Below are 12,264 nucleotides of genomic sequence, written 5' to 3' on the forward strand. Positions count from 1 at the left end.
TATCCAGTGCTGATTTGGGTTTTGGCAGCTATTTATGCAACTTCACAACTTTATAATTTTGTAAAGGAATCACTCTGACATTCTTATTCTGTGAAGAGCATGCAAAAGAGTGAGCATGCATGCATTCCCTTTTTACGTTTATTTTTCCGATTCATCAAAAAAAGTCTTAATTTTAGGCTATAGGCCTGCTCTTGTTTTAAGATTAATCGGTTTATAAAATAATACTCTGATTTACCACGTTTTGTTTAAACATCTGCTACTGTAAGCTTTGATATCATATTTCTATTACTAATTAAAGTAGCTATCAACTTTATCCAATTAACAAACAACTTTAACTAATCCCTTTAGCCAATCGCTTCGCTCTGTTTGTACCTCACAGCTCGCCGTAGGTAACCAGGAAGTAGCGCCGTAACCAAGTGGAACGCTTGTCTTTTGGTTTTTTGTTGCGCGTCCGCTGTCGTTAACGGCTTTCCTCTTAACTACACTTTTGTTTTCATATTAATCATTTGAATCAGCAGAGCGTCAGAAGTTAAACGCCTCAGTGCGCTAAATCCAGCTTTCAACGTAAATTTTCAAACGGAGTTAGCAAGCAGAGCCTAATTTACTTTATTTAATGTTAGCTTCAACTGCAGCATTAGCGCCTGCTGCTGTCATATTTCTATGATCACAGCGTTTTGCGAACTAACATCGACTGCTCCAATGATTGTAGGTCAAGGTCTATCATAAAGGTCTGGTAAGAAAAAACGCTTCGGAGCTAAACTCTGCCACCGCGGACGGATCCATGGCTCTCCCGACGCTGTCGGCGCGCTGGCCGGGTCGAGTGCGGGATCTGGAGAGGCAGCTGGTGCGGCAGCGGGAGCAGGAGGCTCGCTGGAGGCAGCAGTGGGAGCTGCACTCACAGTACTTCAGAGAGCAGGATGTCCGCAGCAGCAAACAGGCGCAGTGGAGCTCACGGCAGTCCTTCCAGCGCAGGTACTGATGCTCAATCTGTGTCCCTCAGATGAGGAATTTGTTCCATTAGTCCTTTCATTTTTTTATGCACAAAGTTTATAATTGAGCAGAGGTGTAAAGAGTACCAGAAAACCACACTTGAGTAAAAGTACAGATACCTACAGTGAAAATTACTCCACTACAAGGTACAAGTCACCAATTCCAAAACAACTTGAGTGACTGATTTTAACAGTACTCAAGTATTTTATTATACTAAATATAGGCTCAAAGATGCACTAGTCGAAGAGACATGCCACTCAAAAACTGTAATGTTGTGGAGAAGCTGGAGAAAACAGGCAGAAGCAAGGATCTATGTGCAGGCATTTCATGGAAAAACTAGAACAAACAATAAGCCAAAAACCAGAAGGAACAAAGAACAGAATGATGGGCAAACAGACAACCATTACATTCAACAACTTACAAAGAACTAAAGAAACACTAGGGCTATATATATATATATATATATATACAGTGGGTTCGGAAAGTATTCAGTATTCATTTTTCAATCTTTGTTATATTGCAGCCATTTGCTAAAATCATTTGTTTATTTTTTCCTCATTAATGTACACACAGCACCCCATATTGACAGAAAAACACAGAATTGTTGACATTTTGGCAGATTTATTAAAAAAGAAAAACTGAAATATCACATGGTCCTAAGTATTCAGACCCTTTGCTGTGACACTCATATATTTAACTCAGGTGCTGTCCATTTCTTCTGATCATCCTTGAGATGGTTCTACACCTTCATTTGAGTCCAGCTGTGTTTGATTATACTGATTGGACTTGATTAGGAAAGCCACACACCTGTCTATATAAGACCTTACAGCTCACAGTGCATGTCAGAGCAAATGAGAATCATGAGGTCAAAGGAACTGCCTGAAGAGCTCAGAGACAGAATTTATGGCAAGGCACAGATCTGGCCAAGGTTACAAAAACATTTCTGCTGCACTTAAGGTTCCTAAGAGCACAGTGGCCTCCATAATCCTTAAATGGAAGACGTTTGGGACGACCAGACCCTTCCTAGAGCTGGCCGTCCGGCCAAACTGAGCTATCGGGGGAGAAGAGCCTTGGTGAGAGAGGTAAAGAAGAACCCAAAGATCACTGTGGCTGAGCTCCAGAGATGCAGTCGGGAGATGGGAGAAAGTTGTAGAAAGTCAACCATCACTGCAGCCCTCCACCAGTCGGGGCTTTATGGCAGAGTGGCCCGACGGAAGCCTCTCCTCAGTGCAAGACACATGAAAGCCCGCATGGAGTTTGCTAAAAAACACCTGAATAAGATTCTCTGGTCTGATGAGACCAAGATAGAACTTTTTGGCCTTAATTCTAAGCGGTATGTGTGGAGAAAACCAGGCACTGCTCATCACCTGTCCAATACAGTCCCAACAGTGAAGCATGGTGGTGGCAGCATCATGCTGTGGGGGTGTTTTTCAGCTGCAGGGACAGGACGACTGGTTGCAATCGAGGGAAAGATGAATGCGGCCAAGTACAGGGATGTCCTGGACGAAAACCTTCTCCAGAGTGCTCAGGACCTCAGACTGGGCAAGGTTTACCTTCCAACAAGACAATGACCCTAAGCACACAGCTAAAATAACGAAGGAATGGCTTCACAACAACTCCGTGACTGTTCTTGAATGGCCCAGCCAGAGCCCTGACTTAAACCCAATTGAGCATCTCTGGAGAGACCTAAAAATGGCTGTCCACCAACGTTTACCATCCAACCTGACAGAACTGGAGAGGATCTGCAAGGAGGAATGGCAGAGGATCCCAAATCCAGGTGTGAAAAACTTGTTGCATCTTTCCCAAAAGACTCATGGCTGTATTAGATCAAAAGGGTGCTTCTACTAAATACTGAGCAAAGGGTCTGAATACTTAGGACCATGTGATATTTCCGTTTTTCTTTTTTAATAAATCTGCAAAAATGTCAACAATTCTGTGTTTTTCTGTCAATATGGGGTGCTGTGTGTACATTAATGAGGGAAAAAAATGAACTTAAATGATTTTAGCAAATGGCTGCAATATAACAAAGAGTGAAAAATTTAAGGGGGTCTGAATACTTTCCGTACCCACTGTATATACATATATACATATATACGTCACGACTTAACTTAATAAATATATATATATATATATATACAGGAGGCTAAGAAGCTGAGCAAGATCAGATACAAACTGACTACAAACACCACGGGAGACAGGAAGTGACATAAAAGTCTAAGACAAGGCACAGAGAACATGTAACACAAACAAGAAAGAGCTTATTTGTGAGGAGAGCAATCACGTTTATTTTCTAAAACCAAAATAAAACTGAATACCTCAAAATCACAATAAATAAAAAAAATAAATTGATTAAAAATAATAAATTAAAAAGTCAAAGTCTTCTTGCACTGGATTTGCTGGTTTCGGCCTCATTGCCAGCTGCCATCATATAAAACACGGCTACTTGCTAAGGAGCTCACATTCACGTAAAGTAGCCTTGTTGACAAGTAAGGGCAAAGCGCACAAGATATAGTACTTTCAGTGCCTTGTAGTTGGCAATATCACATCTTTTGTTGCAGAAATATATTGCTGCAGAAAAGCTAGGTTCCATGCAAAATGTAATTTATAACTGCAACACTCATTTCAAATGTAGTTGAGTAAAGAGTACAGATACTCAGTCAAAAATGTAGTGAAGTAGAGAGTAAAAGTTGCTAATATCTTTACTCAGTACAACTATAAAGTATCTGAAAATATACTCAAGTACAGCAATTAGTTACATTTACTTCAATACTTTACACCTCTGTAATTGAGAACACACTCCTGTCCTCATTATTGCCTGTTCTGGGATCAATCTATGTGCTATGTGACGTTTTTCCCACCAAGTTTTTAAAATTAAGAGACGTTTTTGAAGAAATTTTTGGAAAGTAATATTTTTTATGTTTTTAAAAGATTTCTCTTCTGCTCACCAAGCCTGCATTTATTTGATCCAAAATACAGCAAAAGCAGTAATATTGTGAAATATTTTTAAAATAACTGCTTTCAATTTGAATGTATTTAAAAATGTAATTATTCCTTTGATCAAAGCTAAATTTTCAGCATCATTTTACTCCAGTCTTCAGTGTCACATGATCCTTCAGAAATCATTCTAATATGCTGATTTGCTGCACAAGAAACAGTTTTATTATTATTATCAATATTTAAAAGTTAAGTAAATTTATTCAGGATTCTTTGATGAATAGAATGATCCAAAGATCAGCATTTATCTGAAATAAAACGCTTTTGTAACATTACACACTATACCATTCAAATGCTTGGAGTCAGTATAATTTTTTTGATGATAAAGACATTTATAATGTTACAAAAGATTTCTATTTCAGATAAATGCTGTTCTTCTGAAATTTCTATTCATCAAAGAAACCTGAAAAGATTTCTACTCAGCTGTTTTCAGCATAATAATAATACATTTTTATTTATTTTTTTTGAGCAGCAAATCTGCATGTTAGAATGATTTCTGAAGGATCACGTGACTGGAGTAATGATGCTAAAAATTCAGCTTTGAAATCATAGGAATAAAATGTTAAAATGTATTCAAATAGAAAATTTGACTGTTTTTGCTGTATTTTGGATCAAATAAATGCAGGCTTGGTGAGCAGAAGAGAGTTCTTTAAAAAAACAAAAAAAACATTAAAAATCTTACTGTTCAAAAACTTTTGATCGGTAGTGTATATGTACACATACATATTTAATCTAAAAAAATGTCATATTTTACATTTAAAAGCGATATTTGAGCCATATATAATGACTAAACTATCAAATAGTTCCACCTTAATAATAACTGTATTAAAACTTTATAAAATAAATAAATAAATATGAAAATGTATAATTTTAAAATAAATATATATATATATATATATATATATATATATATAAATATAATACACTCATTAACATCATTCACGTCAAATGTTGGGATGTGATTAAGGTTTTCTGAGAAGTAAAACTTTGGAACACTTATCAAATTATTAATATAAATATATGGATCAATCAGAAGACAATATGATATAATGGGCATGGTTTAATTGTGAACCTTACTTTTAGAAGTATTATTTTATCATTACTTTTTATTTGTTATTTAATCGTGAACATTACTAAGATCGGCTGATTTCACTTATTCAGTTTGAACAGTTTGAAAATCTCATATATATATATATATATATATATATATATATATATATATATATATATATATATATATACATACATTTATAGATACAGACATCTCATATCTCATATATAGATTTATATAGAATTATATATTATCTATCTATATATATATATATATATATATATATATATATATATATATATATATATATATATATATATATATATATATATATATATATATATAGCCATTATGTAGCTTCACCAGCTAATTACTCTTCAACAGTGATACTATAGAGCTACTTCAAAAACTGAAGTTTAGAGACAAAATTCTAAAGATGGCTCTCATTCTAAAGATGGTGATTCTCAGACGCATAAGTTATATGTGAACTGGCTTTTGCATCCAAGGTGATGCTGAAGACAATATATCTGTAACAAAGTTACAAACTTTTTTTCATGGCGTTTTAGTATGTCAGCATTTCAGCGGGAGCGAATGAAGGAGGAGAAGCAGCAGAAACTGCAGGAACGCAGGGAGCGTCTGAGGATAATGCTCCAGGAAGAGAGAGACCAGTTGGAGGCCGAGCTCAGAAATGTTCGTCCAGACAGAGCCACACTGTCCAGACAGTTGGTAGAAAAAACAGATGCCCTTCGGTCTGCCAGAGAAGAGAGGAGGAAAAATGTACAGTATGAACTCCTGTCTTAAAATTATGTTATGGTACACAGTTGAAAGTTTCTGATTTATTTATTTGTTTATTTTTTTAGCTTGCACAGGAGCTGCTGAGGGAACACTGGAAGCAGAACAACCCAGAACTGCGGAAGGTCAGTCATATATCAGTAAAAGAATCTCAAGCAGAAAACATGACATGTATGTTAGTTATGAGTATTATTAAATATGTAAGTTTGGGGTCAGCAAGAATTTTTTAAAGGAATTAAATACTTTGAATCAGCAAGGATGCAGCAAAGAGACAGGAAAGACATTCATAATATTACAAAAGATCTCTTTTTATTACGGTTTCCATAAAAATATTAAGCACACAACTGTTCAGCATTGATAATTATAAGAAATGTTTCTTGAGCTTCAAATCAGCATATTAAATTGACATCTGAAGGATCACGTGACAGTGAAGACTGGAGCAACGATGCGGAAAATTCAGCTGATCCATCACAACAAAAAATAGCATTTTAAAACATATTGAAATAGAAAATTGTTGCTTTAAATTGTTTTAATAATATTTCACAGTATTACTGTTTTTATTGTATTTTTGATAAATTAAATGCAGCCTAGATGAGCTGTCCCCAAACATTCAAATTTTGAAAGAAAACAAAAAGAGCTTCACATTTTTGCTTTTAAAACCCTCAGATTACATATTTGCCCTGTTTACCTCAACTGAAAGTGCCTTACTGTTACTCAAATTTTTCCTTTTGAAAAAGAGATCTGTCAGAATTTCTGTGCTAATCGACTTAATGCCGTCAATAGTGCTAGAACATTCACCAAGATTTGAATCAAGAACCAGACATGACTGTAAGTTAATAGGGCATGTGATGTGTTTCTTCCATGACTGATCTGTAACTCTGAGCTCGGGATTTGGTTCCAAACACACGCAAGCTCTTCTGGAGCGTTGTTTAATCAGACATCTCAGTGTCTCAAATGTTTGTGCGTACAGGTGGAGACAGAGTTGCACAAAGATCACATTGTGAGCCAATGGCAGGTTCAACAGCAGGAGAGAAAACAGGTGAGACGTTCACAGGAGGTGTTAAATGCCAGTGCTGCCATGTTGGCTCATGCATGAGCGTCATTTAACATTAACATCTTGAGTTTTGTGTTAGAATAATAGTAGCTGCGTCCTTGGAGAAGAAGGACATTTACCTTTTTTTTTTTTTTTTAGAAATGTTTTAGTCTAACAATGTTCTTTCATGTTATCGCTTTGAAATGTAACTCTGTTCTGTAACATTCAGGCTGATGAGAAAACTCAGGAGGAGAAACAGCGTTTTGAGAATGAGTATGAGAGGACAAGACGAGAGGCTCTGGAGAGAATGAAAGAAGAAGAGGAGAAGAGAAGACAAGAGGAAAAGAAGCGAGCTGAAGACCTCCGTAAACAGATGGACGAGCTCAAGCTACGGGAACAGGAAGTATGAAATTACTGTAAAATAGAATTATACTTGTAATGCACAAACAACAACCATGTGACAAAAAACAAATGCCATAAAGATCAAGTAAACTCAACTCTGTGTGTTTGTTAATGTCTATATATATATATATATATATATATATATATATATATATATATATATTTATTTTTTCAAGGTTTATAGATGCCACAAATGTAAGGCTTACATTTCATTTCGTTCTTGTTCCAGGCTGAGCGTCTTAAGCAGGAACAGGAAGCTCTAATGTCTCAACGCTGGGAGCTTGAGAAGCTAGAGGATGAGAGGAAGAGGATGGAGGAAAGCAGGAGGAAAACTGAATTTGGGTAAAATATTTAGGGGGAAAAATGTTAACCAAAACTAACTATTAAAAAAAATGTATGTTAATTTAAATAAATCTGAAATAGAATATAAATAATAGATGAAAAACAACTAAATGAAAATAAGCTGAAATAAAAAGTCAAGCACAAAAATGATTAACTGAAATTAAAAAAACAAAACTATTTAAAAAATAAAAATGACTAAAAATATAAAAGTTAATTTGAATACAAAATACAATAGGATATAAATAACACTAAATTGAAACTGTTCTGCAGTAGCCTAAAGCCATTGTTCTCTGCCTCCGCAGGCATTTCCTGACTCGTCAATACCGTGCTCAGCTGAAAAGGAGAGCACAGCAGGTGCAGAAGGAACTGGTGGGTTACCACGAAAACTGAAGTTTTGCCCTAAAGCTGAATAGAATTTGTCCTGACTGAGTGACTGCAATAGCTTTCCTGTCCACCAGGAGGCAGACCGCAAGATCCTGGCAGCGCTGCTGGAGGGAGAAGTGGAGGAGAAGAGACTGGACAAAGCCAGGAGAGAGAGAGCCGTCGCCGACGCCGCCTGGATGAAGAGAGTCATAGAGGAGCAGCTCCAGCTGGAGAGGGAGAGGGAGGCAGAGTTTGATATTTTATATCGGTGAGTACAGTCAGGATGTTTAAGAACTTGAAATGCATTTGGAACTGGAAGTCAATTTCATACTTTGTTTTTGTTTGCCGCCTGTAGGGAGGAAGCGCAGCGTGTTTGGGAGAAGAGAGAGGCAGAGTGGGAGAAGGAGAGGAGAGCCAGAGAGAGACTCATGCGGGAGGTGAGACGATGGCCAGCAGATCAGCAGGAACATGATTTTCTTAAATCAAACCCCCTCCTTACTTTCATACTTCACGTGAATAATTTTATTAAGTTTAGCATTTTTTTAAAAGGGGTCATATAATGAGGAAATCAATTTTCCTTAATCTTTTGAGATTATAGTAACTTTGAGAAATATTGTCCCCAGACTCATGCCGAGTCAGACAAATGCATATATTAATATATTTAAACCCTCAGCTAGGAAGTAAGTGCTAAATATCGTTTCATATGCATTAAGCGTAAAATAGCCTATTTCATTTGGAAGTCTTAGAGAGAGTGTGGAAAATAATCATGAAAATCTAATTTGGTGCAAAAAACTGTTATAATATACACATTACCTTTCAAAAGTCAGTATGAAGTCTCCTATGTTCATTAATGCTGCATTTATTTGGTCAAAAATACAGTAAAAACAGTAATGTTAGGGTAAATTATTACAATTTTAAAGAACTATATTTATATTTTTTTCTATATGTTTTAAAATGCAATGTATTCCTGTGACTTCAAAGCAAAATTTTCATCGGCCATTTCAAAATTTTTCAGTGACATTTCTTATTATTATCAGTGTTAAAGACAGTTGTGCTTAATATTTTTTTCAGAATTTTGATAAATAGAAAGTTCAAAAGAACAGCATTTATAAATATGAATCTTTTGTAACTTATACAATATGTATCTTTTGTATTATAAATGCCCTGACTGTCACTTTTGATCAATTTAATGCAGAATTTCTTTAAAAAATTGTACCGACCACAAACCTTTGATAGTGTTTTGTTAATGTATATAAAATTATATTAAAAATGTATGATAACACCCCTTGGAAGATGAATGATTTATTTATTAGATTTTATTTTCTTGAAATCATGACTTATTTTATGGCCTCTGTATGTTAGAAATTTGATTTCGAAGTAGAATTATACACTTATGTAATCATCATCTGTGCACATTTTTAAGAAATGTATTTAAATAGCTGACAGTTAAGAGTGTGTTTGGATGCTTTATGTTTGGTAGGTCCTGACAGGACGTCAGCAGCAGCTGGAGGAACAAATGAAGGAGAACAGGCTGGCAAGGGAGGAGTCTCTGCAGAGGAGAGAAGAGCTCATCCAGCAGCTGGAGCACGAGAGAGTCAGTCGACGGCAGGAGAGGGAGCAGCAGGAGGGAGCCCGCACCGCTCGCACGCAGGAGATCAATGCACAGGTCTGTACAGAGAAACACTACCTGGTAGATTTACTTGGGTAATAAAGTATGGCTTCTAGATGTCTTCAATTGATGCATTTGTCCAACAGGTGGAGCAGAGGCGCAGGGAACAGTGGGAGGAGCAGCGACGACAAGAGCAAGAAGAACTACAAGAGAGGGAGGAGCTTAGACAGCAGGAGGAGGAGCTTCATCTTGAGACAGAGAGAATGATTCGACAGGGCTACAAGGAGAGAGTGAGTGAAGATTAAAGTGTTAACGAAGACATGGCGTTTACAGTGGGGAAAATAATTATTTGATCCCCTGCTGATTTTGTAAGTTTGCCCATTTAAAAAAAAAAAAAAAAGAAGGGTTTATCATTTTTATGGGAGGTTTATTTTAACTGATAGAGACACACATACATACATCTAGTCATTTTGCAGACGTTTTTATCCAAAGCGACTTACAATTGGGGAATACATAAAGCGATTCATCTTAAAGAGGCAAACAGACAGAGGAAGTGCTCGTAATACCACGTCTCAAACAAGTACAAGCTAGAAAGGGAAGGAATAAATAAAGAGAAAGACAAAGGTTTTTTTTTTTTTTTATTTAGGATGAAGTAAACCACATTGTTTACTTCAGAATATCAAACAAAAAATCCAGAAAAAAGCAGCATACAAATGTTAAAAAAAAGATTTATTTTAGTAAGTCAAATAAGTATTTGATCCCCAAGCGTGTGTGTTTGGCACACACAGAGGTCAGACGTTTCTGGTCACCAGGTTTGCACACATCTCAGGAGGGATTTTGGTCTACTCCTCTTTACAGATCCTCTCTAAATCATTAAGGTTTCTTAGCTGTCTCTTGGAAACTCGAAGTTTCAGCTTCCTCCACAGATTTTCTATAGGATTAAGTCTGGAGCCTGGCTAGACCACTCCAGGACCTTACTGTGCTTCTTCCCTTAGCAGCTTAATGTACCCTTAGCAGAAAAACAGCCCCAAAGCATGATGTTTCCACCTCTGTGCTTGACTGTAGGGATGGTGTTCTTGGGGTGATGGTCAGCATTTCTCGAGTTGATGCCAAAGAACTCCATTTTGATCTCATCTGACCACAGCACATTCTCCCAAGCCTTCTGAATCATTTAGATGTTCATTGGCAAACGTCAGACGGGCCTGTACATGTGACTTCTTGAGCAGAGGGACTTTGCGGGCGCTGCAGGATTTCAATCCATTGCGGCGAGTGCGTTACCAATGTTTTGCTTGGTGATTGTGGTCCCAGCTGCCTTGAGATCATTAACAAGCTCTTCCCGTGTAGTTCGGGGCTGATCCCTCACCTTTCTCATGATCATCCTAACCCCATGAGGCAAGATCTTGCACGGAGCTCCAGACCGAGGCTGACTGATGGTTGTTTTGTGTTTCTTCCATTTCCGAATAATCGCACCAACAGTTGTCTCCTTCTCAGCCTTCTCAGCCTTGTGCAGGTCTACAGTCTTGTCCCTGAAGTCCTTTGACAGCTCTTTGGTCTTGCTCATGGTAGTGGAGAGGTTGGAAGATACAGATTCTATGAATAGGTGTCTTTTATACACACAACGAGCTGGAATTAGGAGTGTCTTCTTAAAGTGACAGGACTAATCTGCGTTCCACATGTGCACATAACCAATCTGTGGGAGCCAAAATTTCTGCTGGTTGGTAGGGGATCAAATACTTATTTGACTTACTAAAATGTAAATCTTTTTTTAACATTTGTAAGCTGATTTTTTCTGGATTTTTTGTTTGATATTCTGTCTCTATCAGTTAAAATAAACCTACCATAAAAATGATAAACCATTCTTTTTTTTTTTTTTTTAAGTGGGCAAACTTACAAAATCAGCAGGGGATCAAATAATTATTTTCCCCACTGTATATGAAATTAGATTTTAAGTGCATTGTAATATAATAACTGATCTATTTTTCATCGTGGCAGATTCACAGCAGACCCCGGTCAGCATGGACATGAGAGCGCTTCACAGGAAGAGTCTTTGTGCCACATCCCCTATCAGATGCTAGTATTTTCTAGCACTATTTTTCATTCAGAATCGGGGATATCTATGTCCATGTTGATCTCGGCCACTTTGTGCTTAAATGAGAACCAGGTTCCCCCTCAGAGATGCTTTATATATATGTTAATGATTTACATTATGGCTTCGATAAATGATTGTATAGGTAAGTTCTCAATCTTAAATTTCCATTGCACTAGTGCTGAGGTTTGCATGAAGGTCTGGTTTTATATGTTGACTGATTTGTATAGATGAATTTCAATGATGACACGTTTTTCAATAAAGAAAATGTTATCCATTGTCTACTGAATTTATTTATAATTAAGAATTTAAACTTGACCGCAAATGTGTCCAAGCAGTAATATAAATATGCACAAAAGTAACACCCAGTCACCAATACAAGAAAGAGATGCGATGAGTAGATTTCTATTACAATTAACACTGACTATAGTGAGATTTTTAAATTATGTTTACATTTGTGTTCTTGACTCACACATCGTTTTGGAGTTTAAAAACATTTTATAGCGTTTAACCATTATAGTGCGTATCAGTTTTAAGATTAAAAATGCCAGTAGGTATGCTAATTATATCAAAGTTAAAGGAATAGTGCACCTAAAAATCAA

At 36.6% G+C, this 12,264-nt stretch overlaps 1 protein-coding gene across 1 annotated transcript; it reads left to right on the forward strand.

Moving 5' to 3' along the window:
- The first annotated feature begins 276 nt into the window (after nt 1-276).
- Nucleotides 277-11,924, forward strand: tchp (trichoplein, keratin filament binding). The gene is made up of 13 exons (XM_058774483.1): nt 277-564; nt 710-972; nt 5,602-5,812; nt 5,896-5,952; nt 6,798-6,866; nt 7,090-7,263; nt 7,492-7,604; nt 7,907-7,973; nt 8,063-8,235; nt 8,323-8,404; nt 9,448-9,633; nt 9,723-9,866; nt 11,569-11,924. The coding sequence occupies exons 2-13, from the start codon at nt 782-784 to the stop codon at nt 11,599-11,601; spliced, it is 1,500 nt and encodes a 499-aa protein (XP_058630466.1). The 5' UTR covers nt 277-564; nt 710-781; the 3' UTR covers nt 11,602-11,924.
- The last annotated feature ends 340 nt before the right edge of the window (nt 11,925-12,264 follow it).

This window comes from Onychostoma macrolepis, chromosome 05 (assembly GCF_012432095.1).
Source record: "Onychostoma macrolepis isolate SWU-2019 chromosome 05, ASM1243209v1, whole genome shotgun sequence".
NCBI classification, from domain to species: domain Eukaryota; kingdom Metazoa; phylum Chordata; class Actinopteri; order Cypriniformes; family Cyprinidae; genus Onychostoma; species Onychostoma macrolepis.